Source organism: Opisthocomus hoazin, chromosome 3 (genome assembly GCF_030867145.1).
Source record: "Opisthocomus hoazin isolate bOpiHoa1 chromosome 3, bOpiHoa1.hap1, whole genome shotgun sequence".
In the NCBI taxonomy this organism is placed as follows: domain Eukaryota; kingdom Metazoa; phylum Chordata; class Aves; order Opisthocomiformes; family Opisthocomidae; genus Opisthocomus; species Opisthocomus hoazin.
Genome location: NC_134416.1, coordinates 61,802,039 through 61,822,293, shown reverse-complemented (window position 1 = coordinate 61,822,293; position 20,255 = coordinate 61,802,039). Strand labels below are relative to the sequence as shown.

Here is a 20,255-nt window from a genome sequence, read left to right as displayed (position 1 = left end):
TCCATTTATCCGAGTACCTTTAGAAGACCATCTTTTATCCCAGCCCTCTACCAAAGAAGGGGGGAAAAAAAACACCAACACTATGCTACAGTCTTCAAACACTTGTGTATTTATAGCTGTTCTCATTTTGGTTAAATTTCGCAGTGTTTATGGTCAGCAAGCTCTCCTTCACAACACTGTACTTCACTGCAGAGTGATGCACCGTTGCTGCAGAAATATTATGGCACAGGAAATACAAGAGGTTTTTTAAAAATTAACAGTTTAGGAATGCAAGTCATGTGGGATCATCACCTATACCTGCCCATTTGTAAGTAACACTGAAACCCCTGTTTCCAACATGCAGTGCCCGTGCCTTGCCCTTCTCTCCCCCAGAGTAACGTTTTGTCATTACAAACCATGCACAGACGCAGCTTCATGCGCAACATGAGGCAGAAAACCTCAAGTGTTTTTCTGATCTTTTTTTCTTCAGCAGAGATAAGCAGATCACTAAGAAAAACCCAGGAACTGCATTTCTTTTTCAGATCCATGTGATGAACACACATTTTTAAACCTCAGAAAGCGGTTTCACATCTGCAAATTTCTACCGGTTGGTGCCCCACTCTGTGATCAGATTTTTCTCTGGAAAATCACCTCTGGAGTTGTTTTTTTTCCTCCGCTGGTCAACAGCTATGATTAATTAGAAGAGAGGTGTCTGTCTGTCTGTCTGTCTGTCTGTCTGAATAATGGAATGAGACACAGCTGGTAAAACTAGCAAAGCATAAATGTAATGTCTTGACCACTTGTTGCTATTACAAAATCCTATGGCGTTTTTCCCTTGTGTTTTAGTATTGCAATGGGGATAATTACATTCTGTCTACTTAAATCCCTAGTTTAAATAGCTACTATGGTCACATATAGAAAGGTATTTGTGTGTCTGGCTCCTAACTTAAGTGACTGAACTGCCATTGAAAACAGGGACAAACATATCTTTTGAATCTGGCTTATATATGACATAATTAAAGAAAAGAATTTCTTTAAAAGTCAGAGACCACCAGTGTCGTGAAAAACACACTCTGCAAGCAAGGTCTTGACAGTGAAATAATACTTCAGCCTCCTCACTAGACAAGCCAAAAATCAGAAATATAAAAAAAAAAAAATCTAACAGCTATGGTTCAAACAACTGGTTAAGTCCAGCTAGCCCTGCAGAACGAAGAAAGGATTGCTAATTATTATTATTACTATCACCTAATCCAGCTCAGTATATTACGACTGCAAAAACTTCCTATTTGTGGGTGCAATTCAAATTATCTCTGAAATCCATTTTTATAGTGCATAAACATTTTTGTACACAGTCATTAGCTTGACAAATGATGTCTTTATAGAATCCATAACAGAAAGTGTGGCCAAATATGTAACTGAAGTGTTCCAGGCAATATGGAGAAACAGTTGTGCTCATGTAGAAATTAGGCTTTCCAACAGAGATCTCTGAAGCCCCATTTGTACTTGAAAGACATGTCTCTTGTTCCGCTTTATTTTTTGCTAGCCAACAAATATCTCATCTGTATTCTGCAAAACACACCTTTCAACTGTGGGAGGAAAAACAATGTCTTAGCATTCTGTGGGGAGGGAAGATAAGGAGGGGGAGAAGGGGAGGGGGGAAAGAGGGATTATTTCCCCAGTCACCTGGAAGATCAGAAGCGCTCTTCTAATTCACAGGCTTTTTCATATGGATAAAGAGGGAAGTTGTTTCAGGAAAGCAGGAGAAACACTTTACACATGCAGAAACTGGATCAGAGAAAAATCATGTCTGCCTTTATGTTCTGGCAGCAGATTTGGAGTCCCTCTTTTTGATCTACAGGTGTTCCTTTTACCTGGAATACAGTGGAGTATGCAGCAGTAGATAACTTCTAACCCCAGTGTGGCAACGCTAACTCTGCTGTCTGTTACTGCTTGTTCCTATAATGATGGGCAGGGCTGAAACGTATCACGGATCTGGACTTCGCAAAAGAAAAAAGACTGTTCTAGAATATATACACGTGTGTGTGTGTGCATGCATGTGTTTTTAGGATGTATAGCAACCGGAAATACTAATATTTTGTATCGAAATTCTTAAAGATACTACAGTAAAATACGAGGATCAGGTAAATTGTGATCATTTTCCTACGGAGCCATTCATCACACAAGTAGCACTGCCGCGTAGTTCCCCCCGCTGTGGCAGTGCAGAAATAGGCCGCATTTTGCTGACTCTTCACTGTAGGAGGCACAGTGAGAATCATCAAGGGGGTAGTTTAAAGTTGAGGTGGCACACACTGGGTTTGTTAGCGTGACAGGAAGCAAAACAGATGAGTCAGGTTTCCTCTCCAGTGTTAACCCAATGCTGTCCCTTCAAGGGTACAAAAAGCTGGTGGCCCTACACTTACAGTACTCTACACCAAGAAATTAAGCTGTTGTAACAAGGAAGTTCTAGAGACCTCACTTTCAAAACAATTTTAATTGAAGCACGTCAGTTACAATACCACGTAGAGATGAAGACAAGTGTGAAAACCAGACGCAGGACTGCACTCAAGCAATCTCACAAACAGCAATGTTATTCAACATTCCAGTCGCTAATTAGCAGACGGATGGTATCTGAGTAATAGCTGGCTGGTGCATGTATGACCACACATCTGTTTCCCACCTCTCTGCATCACCCTCCGTGTTCACAGCCTACACACATTTCTCTCCGAAAGTCCTCATTAATGGATGGCTTGTGTTGCAATAAGCAAAGAAACTGTTATCACCTCCTGCAAGAAGACATCTACACATGTCGTCCACTCCTGCTGAACATTTACATATGGAGTTCAGTACATTATGTTAAGGAGTAGACATTTCTGAAGGTCTGGTTTATTAACCACATGAGCTTAATGGACAGAAGGGCTGTACGAAGCTTCAAAGAATCAAATACCAATCCATACTGCAACCCATTTAACTCTAGCCTTGCTCGCTTAAACCGGCTTCCCCCGCAATTCCTAGCGCGCGTTCCCCGTCGGGCAGCAATCCTGCGCCGGGGATGAGCTCGACACCCTGGCCAGGGCCAGAACCTGCTGCGCAACGGGCAGCCCGGTGCCGGCTGGCAGGGACTCCGCAGTTCTCGCTTGCTGAGCAACTCGTTGTGCCGGCCTCGCCAGTCAACCACCTTCCATGAAAGAGAGATACAGAAGACAGGCCAGATTTCTGCTGTGTAAGACGTGATGGAAGGCTATTACACGCAATATCAGTCATTACTTAAGTTGGGGAAACTGCACATAAGGACTTTGATCGTAGCTGCACGCAAACACTGTTCCAAGCCACTTACTGTGGCCTTCGTTTTCACACCTATGCGCTATCCTCCCGGATGAGGATGTCCCATTCTCCAAAAGACTGAAGAAATGTCCTCTCAAGCTCTCAGCCCGATCTTACAGTTAGAAACAAGTTTAATGCCAAAAACCTCAGCCTTACACATTTCCTAACTCCTCCTTTCTGGATAGATTACACACAAGTGGACCCAGCGTTCAGAGGCTTCCTTGCTTTGAACAGTGCTAAATGCTTGCCTCAACGACACTGCATGGTAACGAGGTACACAGCCTATAGACCGCATGTATGAAAAAATGTCCTTTTTTATCAGCTTTGGGTTGCACTGAGTGATCTTCTAATCTTACAACACAGCCCAAGTTCCTGACCCACCTTCTGTTCAACACCCATAGTTCTGTGTACCTATTTAATTCCCCACTCTTTACCTAGACTCAAAAGTAAACAATTCCAAACTTTTTGGTCTCTATTCACATCAAAGTCTGTGCACAACTTCCTTCTGCTCTTTTCCCATGTTTTCCACATCTGCAGCATGTTTCTGTGCTGCAGCAACATTTGAACATAGCATTCTAGATAAAGCTGAAATGTTGATTTATGTAACAACATTGTAACATTTCACATCCTATTTTTATTGATTCAAAATATTTTATCTGACCGCAACTATATTCTCTAAAGAGATCTTCATTCAGCCCTCCATAGTGATGCTTTGGTCCTTTTCCTTAAATTACACAATTAATTAGGATCCAACAAACTGTATTAATAGCACACACTTTGCCCTCCAGTATGAATTGCTTTGCATTAATCAGGATTGAATTTCATCCATCATTCTGTTGACTGTTGACCTCATTTGATTAAATCCTTCTGATAGTCCTCTTCAGACTTCACTAACACACAACCAACTATCATTACATTGCATTACATTCGCGATTTTTTAAGATATTCTGCTCCAATTGTGGAATTAATAGTTGACTGATGAAACTCACTCCTATTCTTCTGCCTCTAGTCAACAGTTTAACACAAACTCACTTTTAACGTACCTACTTAGAAACTATTCAGCAGATCCATTTCCTTGCTCTTACATGCTGACATACAAGTTAAAAATTGAAGATAAATATATTAATATTGGCTAGTATGTGCTAATATTAATATACAACATAAAGCACATACTTCCCAAACTTTTCTTTTTAATTCTCACGGACAGCTTATCATTGTATTTTTTCCAGTGTGATACACATTTTTCTGAGATTATTACAGCTTAACATCTCCTTGCATGTCTTTCAACCACATAAAAATTTCTTCTTCTTTTATTATTTCTGCAAAGTAGATGAACATCATTATCTCCATTTTATAAATAAAGAAATTAAGGAAGAAAACCAGTAATGATTTCACCAAGATTGCACAAGAATTCTGTGGCAGGGATGCCAAGCAAGCTTGGAATTGCTGGCGAGACCTATTCACTGATCACCAAGTCTTTCATTCCTCAAATCATTTCAGTCCTTCCTTTAGTTTTCCATCATCCAACATCAGGGGAATTTATTTTCCCCATACATTATCTAATAGGCTTGTCAAAAGGGGACGTGGTTTGAAACCTGTGTTACATAGCACAGTAAATGCACTCACTGGAGGAGAACCGCCTGCCCCAAATACTCACGGCCAGCTGACTGATCATCTGCATTGTAATAGCCTATCAAAAGTGACAGGTATTCACAGCGAGAGCTGCAGCTTATTACAGACAAAAGCCACATGCACCTTTCATCCTGGTAATTAAAACAAACAAGCCAGTACCTTTGTCAGGGAGGGGAAAAAAAAAACAAGGAGGTTTGCAACATGATGATTCCTGTCAACGTCTAGCAAATCTTTGACTGGTACGAATGATAATTTCTTCTGGAGTATCTGAATCTGATGGAAAGAAGTCAAGATCATTCCCTATTGACACAGCTGAAAGGTTCTGCAAGATAGCAATATCGTTCCTGGCATTAGCTGTGAAGCATTGAACGTGAAGGAAGAGACTGCGTACGTGAAGTACCATGAGATAGATGGCCAGCCTGAGGTACTGGACTGGAATGCAGGCCACTGGGACGGGTCTCCAGGAGACTATCGACTCTCCTCTGAAAACACAGGGAGATGTCCCTTACACCAGATCGTGGCTCTACAGTTTCTCACAGCGTATGGTTCATTCTGGCCATATGAGCCAGGTTTCAAAACCAGCAACAATAAAACTATCTGAAATTTAGTAGGAGATAGAGAGCACGAACTATCCAAGAACTGAGATGCCAATTCCCACCACCACATACAGGGGTGCATCTATTCTGATAGAACCCCCTGTTTGAATAAAGACAACCCTAGTCCAACCAGACTTAGCCATACCCATCTCTTTATACACACTTACGTTTGTTACCTCAGACCACAAAAAAGAACATTCTAAATCTGGTAAAATATAAAAGAACAGAAAGACTGTTTTGGAGGACTGTACTGCAAGAACACAATCATATCACCATCAGCCCCCACACATTTGTTATTGCATTCAGCACAAGTGCCGGATGAACATCTGCACTGTAAAAATTCAGCCCATTAGCTCCTTCAGCTTGTTAGCATATTTTAATACTGTGATCACAGCTTTCTATTTCTATCAAGGTGCTACTAGGTGCCAGACTCAGTATTCACATAGTGCGTCATTATTATCTCTATACCCCCCAGGTTCTTAATCTGTCTTACTTTTATGAAGCTATTACACAGCAATACCGAAACAGAAGGAAAGAGGAGGGAGAAATCTGAGGAGACGGAAGGAGGATGCTACCAGTGTGGCAATACTGCTGGAAAGAGAAGTAGAACTGTGATCTTATCATGTATGGCTGCACTAACGCTGTGTTACATGCATCCCTCTCCAGCCTCTTAGTCTGTATTGTAACTTAGAGAAAAGTCATCTATCACATGCAAAATGCAATTAATTTAACAACTCACTGTCTCCTGATTGGTATTCCTTTAGCTCCTTACAGTGGCTCAGTACAAATAGCTGGTCAACTATCTCATTTATGGCCTAAATAAACCTCTTAACGCTAACCAGTCTGAATTCAGTCCTTACATATGTGTAACACATACATGTGAATAAAACAAAACTGAGTGCAAGCCTGCTGTAATATACACACACGTACTCCCACAGTATCTGATGCCGGTGTGCGACAGTCACAGGTGACAACTGTGTTTTCTACATGCAGTAGGCTTTGTGTGAGCATTTTTTTTTAAAACATCCAAGTCAAATTTAAGCCTAGTTTCTTCACAAGGTGAACTTGGTTCACTATTAAAGCTGTCACACAGTCCACAAATCCTGACCGAGAAAAACCCCACCACCACTCAGAAAAAACAGAAAGCTTAGAGAAATTTAAAATATCTGTTCCTCACAAAATAAGTGAAAAGACCCAGGCAAATAGTCTTTCAGGTTGACATGAATTCAGCACTTGCAAGCTTGCGTCCTACATTCAAAATGCCTTAACATAAGAAGTGTGTGCTGAATATAGAAGAAACCAGCGTGCCCACACATGTACTGGTTAGCGAAGGGTTGATGGATCTTCTCTCTTTCTTACAGTTACGAAATTTTCTCTTTACCTCAGTTCCTGCCCTTTCTAAACACCAAATTCTCTCAGGAGGACAGAAATCCCGTGCTCCCCACGCAGAGCAGTGCAGCATTCCTCCAAGGAACCAGGTTTACTGGAAAAAGCACAAGTGTTTATCTAATTTGCTTATACTCTTTCACTTAGCATCTGCAACGGGCCAGTGCCAGATTCAATATTGGGCTAGCTGGGCCTTTGAGCCGACCCAGGACAGCTGTTCCTGTGAACTCATTTAACTAGCTAACATTATTCCAATAAAGCCCTACGTCTTAAGCCAAACTGGACTTTGTTATTGAAATGTTATATTACATTCTACTAGCATGGGTTCATTCCAAATGAACCCAAGCCCATGAACGATCACGAGAGACCCGTTCTGATGCTTCATTCTTCTGTTTCATTTCTCTGTAACAAAAAGTGACAAATGATGGGATTTTCAGAATGGGGGAGAAGCGGGAAAGCACCAATTAGCTCTTGAATTCCCAAACTCTCCTGTATTCAGCGAAAGGTCTTTAAGCATATGCTTTACTGAGGCAAGGCCCGAGGCATTTAATAACACCACCATTTCATGGAAACCTTAAACCAGCCGAGGATAAACCACCACGGAATGCAGCCACTTGTACTGCCCTCTGCTTCGTGCTGGCACCAGAGTTCGCACAGTTGAGCTGAGAACAGAACCAAAGATGTAACACCGGCCAAAGCAAAGTGGAAGTTTCTCAGAGTTCATCAGAACCAGACCAAGTCTCCAACCCAGTTACTGGGTGGCTGCACAAGCATTTGCGCAGGGACAAGTGAGGGAGCAACTACACGGGGCAACACTGGCTTACGCCAGTTTCACGCACCTGTAAAACTGTGGAGAAAACAGGGTTTCTCAGGCTTTCCAGTCTGAGAAAAATAGCTGCACACTAATGGCCAAGGCAACATGCTTTGGTTAAACACTACATAATATGGAAAAACACCATTTCACACACAATACTGACCACAGAGATCACTGAAAAGCGTGGATTTCTTTGAGCACCAGCATGGTGCTGTATGTTAAGCTACACAGAAACTTCAGGCAGAAATTTTCCAGCGTGCATTTATTTGGAACAGAACACACAAGTAAACTCTCAATTCATCTTCATTGCAGCTGTTACTTTAAAACAGAAGGATAAGATGAGCCTGCTTAAGAAAAATCAAGGTGGTTCATTTCATCAGGGAGATGAAGAGTTTCTGGAGATAAAGGGTCAGATGCACATCTGAAGAACGAAACGCAATCAAACATTGCAGTCTGCAGCATTCCTAGAGAAGGAAGGCCATCTAGTTCAACTCTACACCTCTTTTTTGTGAGGATTTAAATTATTTTTTTTTTTTAAAAAAGCTGCCTCAAAAGCACGCTCTCTGAAACACTTTAAATCGTATGAAAATGTAAGTAATCTTCACACTACCTAAGCACCTGAACAGCTTCCAATGTTGTACAGAAGAAACAGTTTGTGACTGCTCCTCTTGGCTTCTATTAGCCAAGTGCAAACACAGCACAAACACAGTGCTCCTAATAAGCATTTACCAGCGATAACCAATGTGAATGAAGGACAGGAAGAGCAGTGGCTTTAAAATTCACACCAGAGGATTTCAAAACTGCATCTAAACCTTACAGAGATTTAGCCAGGTAGCTCCTAGTGCACTGTACTGTGTGACCCCTGCAAATGAAAATGTAGAGAAGGACAGTAATGAAGAATACTTACTAATGTGGACTGAAAATACAATCAACAAAAGTTGCTCAGTTCCACTCTGTATGATTTCTGATGTCGTGTTTGAGCACCTACTAGCTGTATGTGAAATAATGTCTGAAAATAACTGTCGCATGGTTTATTCTTTTCCTCTCTCCAGTGGGAGAATTGTGCCTGCGGTACGATACTGTGCTGTGGTTTTTGTACTTCAGTTTTAGGCCTGCCTTTATGAAGTGTTTTTGCTACCATGCACTTCTGGTGGAAAAAAAAAGTTTGAGAAAGGGTGCCCTCAGAGTCTGTGGGATGCCATTGCCCTGCCTCACACTGGTCCACAAGGAGCTCCTGTCTCTTGCAGAGCCAAGGATGCCTGTAAGATAGAAAGTCACATGGTGATGCCTGGCACTACTGCTCTGAGATTTCCAGCCTGAATTTTAGGCACTCTCTCAGATACATGAAAATCAGTCTTTGAATGAAGACTTTAATACACTGTAGCTTTAAGCACTTAAAATTGTCTCTCGCATCTGTAAAGAATCAGTAGCAGGAAAAGGAGACAGGAGACAGCAAAAGCATTACCAGGCATAACTGTACTACACTGTAACATTTAGTACTCAATGACGCTTCCTAAAAGCTAACAGCAATTGAAGCAGAAGTGAATGAAAGGTGTCTGAAGAACAAACACAAACAGTTCTAACAAATGTTGTTTCTAGATCTTGATTAAAGGTGATGCAACTGACTTACACACTTTTTTAATGAATAATATAGCATTTCAGAGCTACTGAAATTCCCACATTTTCATCTACAGGGCACTGTGAGCTTGTATTTCTTTTCTCATTAACTGTAGAAATATGATTAATGTTCAGCCGGAAACTTTGTGAAATGGAAATCGCTTACCAGGAGCCGAGTCCAGCCCTGTTTGTAAGCAGATGCAAATACCTGATGTTGCACCCGCATATTTCATGGTTGTTACTGGCCACGTACGTGTGTGTCTGGCTTGTCCAAGCTGCCAATACTGTAAGGCTCCGGATGAAGAACGGGTAAACTCTCGCATTACTGAATTCCCCTGCAGTTTTATTACAGAATTCATGGGATCAGCATCCTACTTCATTTATTAAACACCAGGAAATACAGTATTTCTAAAAATACATACAGAACATTAAAGGAAAACACAAAATTCACCTTAATTTTTTACTTTTTCCATATTTTCAAGCTCATATTAATTGCTAATATTCCATGATGCGCTTCAAAAAACACGCAAAGATGAAATTATTTCAAAAGAAAGCAAAGAACCCGCCTATAGCACTTAAAGAAACAAGACTGCACTATAGTCTGAAAACCAGATGAATTTTGTAAATAAAAGTATCTATCTAGTATTCGGTTATATATACACAGAACTAAAACCCAGGATGCTATGGCTTATTCTGTAATACAAAACCCTGAGAACCTCTTGCTTTTTAAGTAAGTTAGCACACCTATCAAATTAAATTCTTGTTATAACTCTGCCAGTCGAAAAATATTTATCAGTCTGTCTACATCAGAAATTTTTATTTCCTTATCATTAATTGGGCTTAGTGACAGAGAAAGGACAAGGAACAGCTCCCTCATGCTGTTACTTGTCCCTTCTCCGTCACTACGCCCAGCTGTGGGATCACTAAGCAGCGCACAATCTGCCCTAGGCCACGGGTCTCACCTGCTTAACGCAGCTTCTCCTTTGCAAACCGTAGGCAGCCGCACGCAACCTTATCTCAACAGCCCGGGGCATACGGAGCCCCAGGCAGGGATCAGAGATGAATCCTTCCGAACAAGTGGGCCAAACCAAGAAAAAGTAAGCAAGTAAACAAGCATTTTGAAGCGTATGCTGTGACTCAGCCAGGCAATAAATACAGGTGACGGAGGGGTTTTCTGCATGTGCTTTATGGCCAGCTGATGGCTTTCCCAGCCCACCCCCTCCCGACATCGACACTCCCGGCTAAATCACGCCGCAGTCCCTGGGCAGACGCGGCTGAAATCAATAGCGCCGTAACACCGTCCCTCTCCTTCCCCCTCCACGACGGCCAGGTCTGGGCCCAGCTCGGTGCCGAGCGGCTCCCAGCACCCGCGGGGCCTCTCCTCCCGCTCGGCGGGGCAGGACCAGCCCGCGCCGCTATCCGAGGAGAGGGGAGCGCGTCCTGACTTTCCCCAGTCACTTAAGCCGGCGTCTCATTGCTTGTCCTTAGAGACCACAGCTCCACTCAGGCAGAGAGCGTCTAGACAGTATTCATGATCCATCTGTCTGGCACAGCCAGGCTGATGACAAACTCTATTAGACCCGAAACAATTTTTTTTTTCCACCCCCCGCTCTTCCCTCCTCCCATATCCCTTTTCCTCCGAGAAGCAGTAATCTGACACTGAAAATTACTATCATTGTTGCAATGCTCAAAATAGCAGTGCCAGACTTTCATTAACATCAATGCTAGACTGCTAAATATTTAAAGAAATGGATAAATTTCACCTGAAGTGGGACAGCCCGGCACACATGAAAGCAGAAGCACAATCAAAATGTAAATCTAGGCGGTTGTTTTTATCTGCACAAATTCGGTGTCACAGTCAGAGGGGGATGCCAAAGGTCTCTCCAAACAAAATATTTTCCTTTGATTGAGCTTTTTGTTTTTAAAACAGAATCATTCTCCGACCCCCTGCAGATCCCTACAAGGCTCAGAGCTGACAGAAGTAGGTGGGGGTGGTGAAAGGGAGAGCTATATATTTGATTTGTTTGGGGTTCTTTACCTTGTAGAGGAAAATGAACTCCTACGGCAAACTCTTCTATGCCAAAACAGCCATGACACATTACCTCCATCAATGCTGACAACTTGAAATTTGATGTAGACATAATTTTCACATGACAAGAAGGATTTATTCTCCCTTATTTTATTCTTCACATTCTCATGCATGTCAATATTTGTGTCTCATATGCTCACGAACGCATACAGATCACAGTAGAGATAACTACCTATACTGTTTTCCACCAAACAATTAAAGAACTAAAATCCCCACCATTACAACCCTTCTCAATTAGATATGACTCGGATACTGCAGTCTACAAACAGACAACAGACTGTGCTTGCCGTTCCAAAATCTAATTTACTTTTAGCAGGACAAGGCAGGCCGATCATTTGTTGCGAAACAAAGGGAAATGCTGGAACAAATGAACTGTGTCCTGCTAGAAGCAGGCACATTGTTTCAATTCCTCAGAGTCCAAATTTTGCAGGTCACGTGGAGCGGCAAGCTGCCGCCAACACCAAGTCTGCAACGCAAGGATCCTATTCTTCATCTCATTTTTCCTGTCGTGGCTTTGTGCCGTTAAACACACCCTTGATCTCCAAGTAGTGTTAAAAGAACAGTCATCTCCATTATCTCAATCAATAAGTCTTTACAGATGATGAAAATAAAAACAGCAAGTGGACCTACCGAAAGTCGACACGGGCTATGCTGTGCGAGGCTACCTGTGGGGAAACGCGCAGTAACCTCGGAGCGTCCCCACTGCGGAGGGAGAGGTACGTCTTAACGTGTGTCGCCAAACCGGCCTTAAAAATCCCACTGCAAACCAAGCAAGCTGTTACCTTAACCTGTTTGGTTTAAATGCCTTAGCATGTATTTTGGCCAACTAACACTCGCACGGTTGCCACCAGTGTTGTCTAAAATCAGAGTCCAACACACGCTAGCTACTACACCTCATAGCTGGCGCAGATTTTCCCCGGCTGCCCTCCAATTTCTCTGCGCTATAGAGACTAACGTGCCGATGCAGTAGCATAAGGTAACTCTACCCACAAGTCCACAGAGGAAAATTAGTAAAACCAAAGGGCTGCAGAAATACACGTTCTGTTTAACTTTGCAGATGTGAGCCATCCTATTGAGTTCAGCAGCAACATTTAAAAGACTGAATTAACAGCCTTCGTACTGGAGCCAGACAGGAACAGCAAGGAGAGGGGAAGACTAAGTCTGGGAGATTTAAACTCCTCCAACACAATGAGATAGCGTCTGCTATAATCACAAGATCCAGCGAGCAGGTCACCCACAAAAAATATTTTTCTATACCACTGCTCATGCAACTTAGCTAAACTAAACGATAAGCTCCAACGAGACGTTCTGGATTTGGCTTCTGGCAAGAACACAAATGTGAAATGCTTCAGTAGCCAGGAAATACGGGCTACTGCTAACATGGCACATACCGCTTAAATAAACTGAAGCAGAACTTCCATATGAAAATTTGTTTACTTATTTAGACCTCATTTGGGGGTAGTCTAGGTATTACTGTGAAATGAGATGAATACTGCTTCCACCATGGGAGGACAGAAGGTTTTAGTACTGTATGAGGAAGGGATTCTTTAAAGAAACAGCGGAGAGGAAAGCATAACACAGTTGTGCCAACGTGCTCCAGGTAAAGACAAGAGCAGTCCCAGGGAGAAACAGGCCACCCTGCTCGGACGCAGATCAGCATACGCTTACACGCGGCTCCTTTCAACAGTTTCCTCCCCATTCGAGAACTGTGCATGAGCAAGAAGATGCAAGAACAGAGCTGATACGTAACACTGACTAGATAGAAATCCCTGCTTTAAAATTCCTCAAGACATTTTTTTTTTTTAAATACTCATTTTCTTCTTATAGAGCTGTATTATCTTCTTGTCACTAATTGGAGGCCAATGAATATATTTATTTCTGTGCTGGAAGGTAGCCTCATCAGCTGGGACACTGCAAGCGCATATACTCGGGTGTACTCTGGTAGGGATCCCCATTAAAATCTTCCAGCAACAGCATGCACAATTTCCTTAATTCAACATGTCATCCTTCTAAGGCCTGGGGACCTCACTTCAACAAGTATTCTAGAAACATTTTTTTCAAGGCTGGATTAAACCAGTACAACCAACTGCCACATTCATAATACTGCTCTTCCCTGTTACCAAATGGCACCGATTTCTGCCATGTAGCAGCCTGCTTAATAGCCAGAACATGATAAATACCACTAATCCTAATTTTTTTTAAATAGTGCTTATGGTTGTATGATTTTTCCATCTGGCTTCGACCTTTCTTCTCTTTGTTTCACCATTAGGACCCTGTTTTACTAGGGTTTGTTTTTTTATTTAAAACAGAAGTCTCTTTATTTACCAGTACTTGTCCCACAGTCCCTATTGCGATGAAGAAGTACAGTCGCTGTCAATATCCCGAACTGCGGCGCTCTCTGCCACAAGGTAGGCAAAAAGTTAAACACTTCCAAATGCTCCTAGTAATAAAGCAAGTATTTCCTCTACAAACTCCTCATTTGCCATGTCGTTACAAAACTAGCAAATACAGTTCTTGAAGGACTTCTAAGACTGTTTACCTAATTACTCCTCTTCACTCAGCACTGGGGAGGCCTGAAGCAGCAGGACCACTGGACACCGTATTTTAGGAGGAGTCAGAGAAAACGAACCAACGTAACAGATGTAAGGAAACATAATTCATGTGAAGGAACTTTTCTTTTTTAAAACCCTCCTAGAGGGTAACTGACAGATTAGTGGTAACAGTCCTCACGCTTGTAAAAGCCTGCATTGAGAAGAAAGTAAACAATTTTTCCCCATGTCCACGGAAAAGTGAGAGAAACGCCATCGCTTTGACTTGCATAACTCCCAGAGACAGGACCATGAAACAGGCCAACCGAAGCTCCCACGTCAGCAGTAGGAAACCTGCCACTGCAGGGTTTTTGCAGCCACGTTTTGTCGCATTTGGTCCAGATAATCTTTACGCCGCTGGAGGCGAGGAGGATGTCCTGCCAGCTCACCAGCGCAGCCCCCTTTCAGGCATGCCTGGCCTCACATTCCTGACCAACTCCAGCGCTTGAGGGGAGGGATGTGGCTTAGGGGAAGACTGGGAAGTTTGGAGTTCCTGGATCAAGCAAGTAACAATTTCTACAGTCCAAAGGCCTTCTGAGGGAAAGGCCAGCACGCGGTGCCAACACGCCGTTGAGATTACCGCCCGACTGCCACAGGGACGGAGGGCTACTGAAAAGCTACTGGCACCCCGGCTACCAGACCTGAAGCTGCCAGAGGCTGTTGGAGTTCCACCTAGGAGCTCCACACAGGAGCTCACCGGGTGCTGCCGCCGCACTGCAGCTGCGTGGGGCCACCACCTCCAACGCCCCAACTGCTGCTTGTCACCAAAGTCCTTCCCTCCATCTGCTACCACAGTGGTTTTCGTGGCTCCTTTTGGGCAAACGGTTGTGCTGGCTTGGTTTAAGAGAAGAGCTATACAGTATTCCAGTTAAAAAAATTCCCCTATTTCAACTCTAAAAATATGCTTGCCAATTTCCATTCGTTACAAAAATTACAGATACGTGCTGCTTGTAATTTCTATTATTAATAACAACCTAACAACACAGACATTCCTAAGCCATAGTCACAACCAGAGGCAAAACAGCACGCTGAGGGATGTCTGTATTGGCAGAACCAAACCATTTGGAAAGCAGTAAGTAATGTAACAGCATTTCTATTGCACCTGTAGACCAGAAGCATTATTGGAAAACTCCCCCATCCAGAAAGCTGAATTGTGGTTGAAAAATAAATTATTCCAGAACATACAAAAAAAAAAAAAAAATCAAAGTTTGATTTCAGTGTACATCACTGAGGGCAAAGCACTAAGTGAGCAATTCTGGTGATAAGCTCTGGCACTGTGTGTGACGTATTTATGCACCAAATAGCAACTAAAGCTATTTTAAATAGAGAACTACAAAAGCCCAGTGACCTACCAAATGGTGCTGATCTCAGCACTAATAAAATATATTTCATTAATAGGAATGAAGACTGGATAGATTACAGCTCTCTTAATAGTCTTAACGGCATACGAAGACTGTCACACAGACAAAGTATAAAGTATTTTTTAGAACCTTGGAAAACAAATTATTTAATCATTTATATATTATGCTTTCTTCCTCAGAAGACATGTATGATCCATATGATTATAACCGCCATGTCTGCAGCACAAAGTCCCTTTGCATAACTACAATTTTCCAGGTTTAGCAACCCAGAAAAAGCGTGTTGCAAACCACTGCTGGTTCAGAGAAAAACAGTATTTACTTCCTCTGTCTCATCCCCCCCAGATATCATACTGCAGACCAAGTTTCCGAACAGACTGATTTCTGAGGTGAACAGGCATATTCGACATACACTTATACACGGATGCACACAGAGAGCCAGTACTTACAGCTAAAGATGCCTGGAGGTGGATGCTCTGTTACAAGCAGACAGTTCTCTTCATCACTGTTATCCCCACAGTCATTCTGTTGGTTACAAATCAACGAACCAAGATACAAGCATTTACCACTGGCGCAGGTGAATTTGCACTCTGAAAAGCAAAAAGAAACCAAAACAAAAATTTGTGAGGCAACTGGTGGTTGCTTCCTTCACTGCTAGAATGACTCCTATTAAAGGCAATATTTTTCAGGTAGATGCCATCATGGTGGACTTCAACATGGCACTTCAACACCAAAATAAATAATACAGTATTTTTAAGCACTGAACTTGTTAATATATACGCGACACATTCCAGATCACCAGAATCAACCCACTAGTAAACCAGATTTGCCATTTGGGGAAATTCAACTTCTTCTTCTTAAAAAACAAGCAATATTTTTTTGTAGTTCATGTTGATTACAATTCACTTAGGACAAAGACCGTGTTCTCACACATGTTTGTGTGGCACCCTGCACATCTGGGGCAAGAGAGCGCTATGAGTAAAAATAATAATAGTCCCACACTAAAAAAAAGTCTTGCACAATGTAAACCAGCATCAGCTGTAAGGCAACAGTATAGTTTATAACCAGGAACAATCCTGTCCAGACACAGACAATTATTCCTTAACTACCTTCCCAAAGCCAATTTGCCAGTCTTCCAACTAATTACAATCAAGCACTCAATGTCTGCACACTAAACTCCCACATGCCACTTTGCTTTACAAAGTCAGTAAACTTCTAAAATCTCTACGAAGTATATGAATGCTATATGCGGGCATGCTGTATTTTTTCCATTTTGTCCATTACAAAGAAATTAATGGTTTCCCCTAAATATGGTTCAGTTGGTGAGACCAGTTCCTACGAGACCAAGTATGTAAACAAAAACTTTGTTACCTCAAGTTCCTTCTTACTTCTCTCCCTTTCTCTGCAAAAGGATGCAGGCTGGCTAACTAACCCTGTGTAAGATACCTCACTAGACTGATCTCTAGCTCTTAAAAAAAAAAAAAAAGTCAAGGAAAAACTCCTTACTTTGTCTCCCACTCAAATGTTACACCAACAGGAGAGCTATGCAGTCGCCCCTTCACACAGGGATGACATTACCTCCATCCTCGGCCTTTCATTTACTGGTAAAGATTCAGTACGTGCTAACCAGTGCTAGCTTTTTGTGGGAATTAATAGTCCAGTGCCTTGTCATCTTGGATGCTTTTTCAGAGCCCAGTCAGGCAAGGCTTCAGTCTGACTGACTTGTCATCTGTCTGAAACTCTAATACCTCAATATTTAAATAAGGCGTTAAGTACTAAGGAGGTCTACTATGGTTGATAATTAAAATTCCATTGCCCTTCTGCTAAACTGATCATTTAAACATCATTTCCAGAAACAAGGCTTTATAGAAAGTATTTCAGATGTAATTAAGAGATGTCCACAAAAATGTACACGCAATTATAAAAAGCTTTCGCACTACACTTGTTCCAAAGTTAAATACACTACACACATAGAACAGAGGACACATTATATTCAGACAAATTATAATTTAATGATTACACTTCCAGCATGTTGACAAGTTATGGCGATTCTCCTTCACAAGCAAAGGCAAAGTAGACAGAATTCAAACCAAGAAACACTCGCGAACAGTTTATTAAAGTAGTACCATTCCCTGAACACGGGACTTCCCTAAGGCTGCAGTCTGGGCTGGCTGATTCTGCTTGAGAGAGATGATCTCTGGTCCTTCCCAGCAGAGAGACTTTCCTTTAATCTTAACAGCACTTGGACTTACTCTGAACTGAGATGACAGGACCTATAATTCTAGCACGCTCCTAAAACTGAGGTGTGATACTTACCCGCACGTATCTGATGTGTAAAGTAAGCACAGTAACAGTGAAGGAGGAGAAAAATAAATTGGCAAAGTGAAAAAAATCATTTTTCTTAGCACATCTGCTTTGCAGGTAAAAGTGCTTTGTGGGCTTCACTCCGAACACTTTTCATCAAGAGTATTAATGGCATTTTGGTGCACATGCCAGAGAGAATCTGCTGCTGCAAAAATATATGCATCAACATGTGCAACATATAAAAGGCTATTTAGGAATATAAATAAAAGCCATAAAATACTATGCAAAATACCAAGCATTTCCTGTGGAAAAAAATCTACCCTTCCATTCCACTTGGTCAAACTGCACTTAAACATCAATGAGTATTTGCTGAAATAAGGTCCTCAAGATTTAAGCTTTTTCAGTCCAACCCTATAGTACTTGAACTACTTCAATTGTACAAAAAAATACTGCACAAACAAAATTTTTTTCCCCGTTCCTTTGTCACCCTCTTTCTCTGCTATAACAAAGAACTGAAGAGCCATTTAAGGGCTTCGTTTTTCTGTCTTGAGTATAGAGTATAAAAAAATTCATAACCAGAGTAAGTCTTTGAAACCTAAGGAACTAAGAAGGTCATTAACAGTTACTTTTGGAAAGGAGACTTAAAAGATTGGTCTCAATATTAACCATCTGATAATTACAACACTTTAGAACTCCTTTCTGCAGCTTCATGAAGTAAGAAATTGGAACAAGAACAGAACAAAGCTGCCCTGGAAGATTAGAAAAGTTAGCTTGAAAGGGCTCAGACTTTCCAGGTATCTTAAATGTGGAATATAACAGAGGGTGAAATTAAGAATGGCAAAGGACATACTGCTTCTATTTCAAAGGCAAACATTGAACACCACATTGCCTGAAGTTAGAACATGTGGTATGTTACTATGGCCACAATATTTAATTCTTTCCCATGTCTTTGTGTTGAGTCCTAATGTAAAGCTTTCCACGCTTCCCCCATGACTAAGTGCTCAAGCACGATGTCACCTCAAAAGCAATTAAAGCTAAGAACTTTGGGTTTCTGTTTGCCAACAGATTATACAGTCTTCAGACAAAAGACCAAATGAAGCACTAAATTTTTCGTAGCTCTATTAAAGTCTTAAAGTTACCACAAGAGGACTAAGCAGAGGAAAGAATTTGTACTTTAAGGTGGGGGGGGGGGGGGGGTTGCCTAGATAATGGACCGCATTGAAATTTGAATTCAAAAAACAGATTTCATCAACTTTTCTTGTAAAATTTTATGGCTACTTCCTCCTTCCTTCAGATACGTGAACATTGCCATTGTCAAGGTGAATAAAAAAAGTCATCAGGCTTCTCGTCCCCTGTTGAGGTGCCCACGTTGACTGGCAGGTTGCTTACACTACCGCAGGAATTCTGTGTTGATTTTAAAATGGCCCATGTTGCCAAAATCATCTCGCCTTGTGATCTCCCACCAGATCTATTCACCAAGAAAGCAGCCATCCCATACTGGGCCTGGCTGGGATGGAGTTAACTTTCTTCATAACAGCCCCTATGGTGCTGTGTTTTCGATTTGAGACCAAACCAGTGCTGGTAACACAACAGGGTTTTGGCTATTGCTGAGCAGCGCCTGCACAACATCCAGGCTTTCTTCTTTTCTCACTCTGCTACTCCCAGGGGGTAGGCAGGAGGTGGGCAAGAGGCTGGGAGGTGACACGGCCGGGACAGTTGACCACAACAGACCAAAGGGATCCTCCCTGCCACATAGCATCACGCTGAGCAATAAAAAACTGGGGATTTGTCTTCCCGTTGCTCGGAGACTGGCTGGGCATCAGTCTACTTGTGGGAGGTGGTGAGTGACTGCCTTTGCACAGCTTTTTTTCCATCTTTTCTTCACTTGTTCAACTGTCTTTTTGTTGTTACTCTTCCAATTCTCCCCCCTGTGCTGTGGGGTGGGAGGGGGTGGAAAGCAAGCAGCTGTGTGGGTGCTTAGCTGCTGGCCGGGATCAGCCCACAACACATACATGGGTGAAAGTAACTTCTAAATCTAATAAAATGTAATATCCAATGCAGGACACAAAAGTGCAAAATTTAGCCTGCATAATCATGTTCTGCTGCAGGCTGAAGGAAACGCTCAAAGGAAAAATGTATTGTAGGGATGGGACAAAATAATTGAACAGATTATTGAATGAAAATACAGATATTTCCAAAACCAGAATATACCTAACACCAGCTATTTGCAACTTGTAAAGGAAAATTCAGTACCTGAAAGCAGTTTGCACAGTAAACGCATTTCAACAGTGTGTGCTTTTACTAAAACCAGAACAGAACCCTTCCTTGTAAAACAAGGTGGATCAACGTCAGGCTGATGGAGATAGTCGAAAGCAGATGTTAAGAGTATTGTCAAACTGGAAGTTAGTAAATCAACCTGCAGAGGTGTGACCAGGAGTGACCTCAAAACACTCTGGCAGGGACATCCAGACCAGTACAGACCAGACCAATGAGCCTAACGACACGGCAGAGAGCCCTTTTCAGTCAAAAGTCTTGTACTTGGCCTGTCTAGACCAGAGTGGGAAAAGCTCC

At 42.1% G+C, this 20,255-nt stretch overlaps 1 protein-coding gene across 5 annotated transcripts in view; it reads right to left on the bottom strand.

Annotated features, from left to right (window-relative positions):
• The window catches only part of LDLRAD4 (low density lipoprotein receptor class A domain containing 4), a 303,243-nt gene that overhangs the window by 141,068 nt on the left and 141,920 nt on the right, over nucleotides 1-20,255 (bottom strand). For all 5 annotated transcript variants that reach the window (XM_075416511.1, XM_075416513.1, XM_075416514.1 and 2 more), the window contains one exon: nucleotides 15,830-15,970. In XM_075416511.1, coding sequence (XP_075272626.1) covers nucleotides 15,830-15,970 — 141 coding nt within the window. The remainder of the gene's footprint in view (nucleotides 1-15,829; nucleotides 15,971-20,255) is intronic.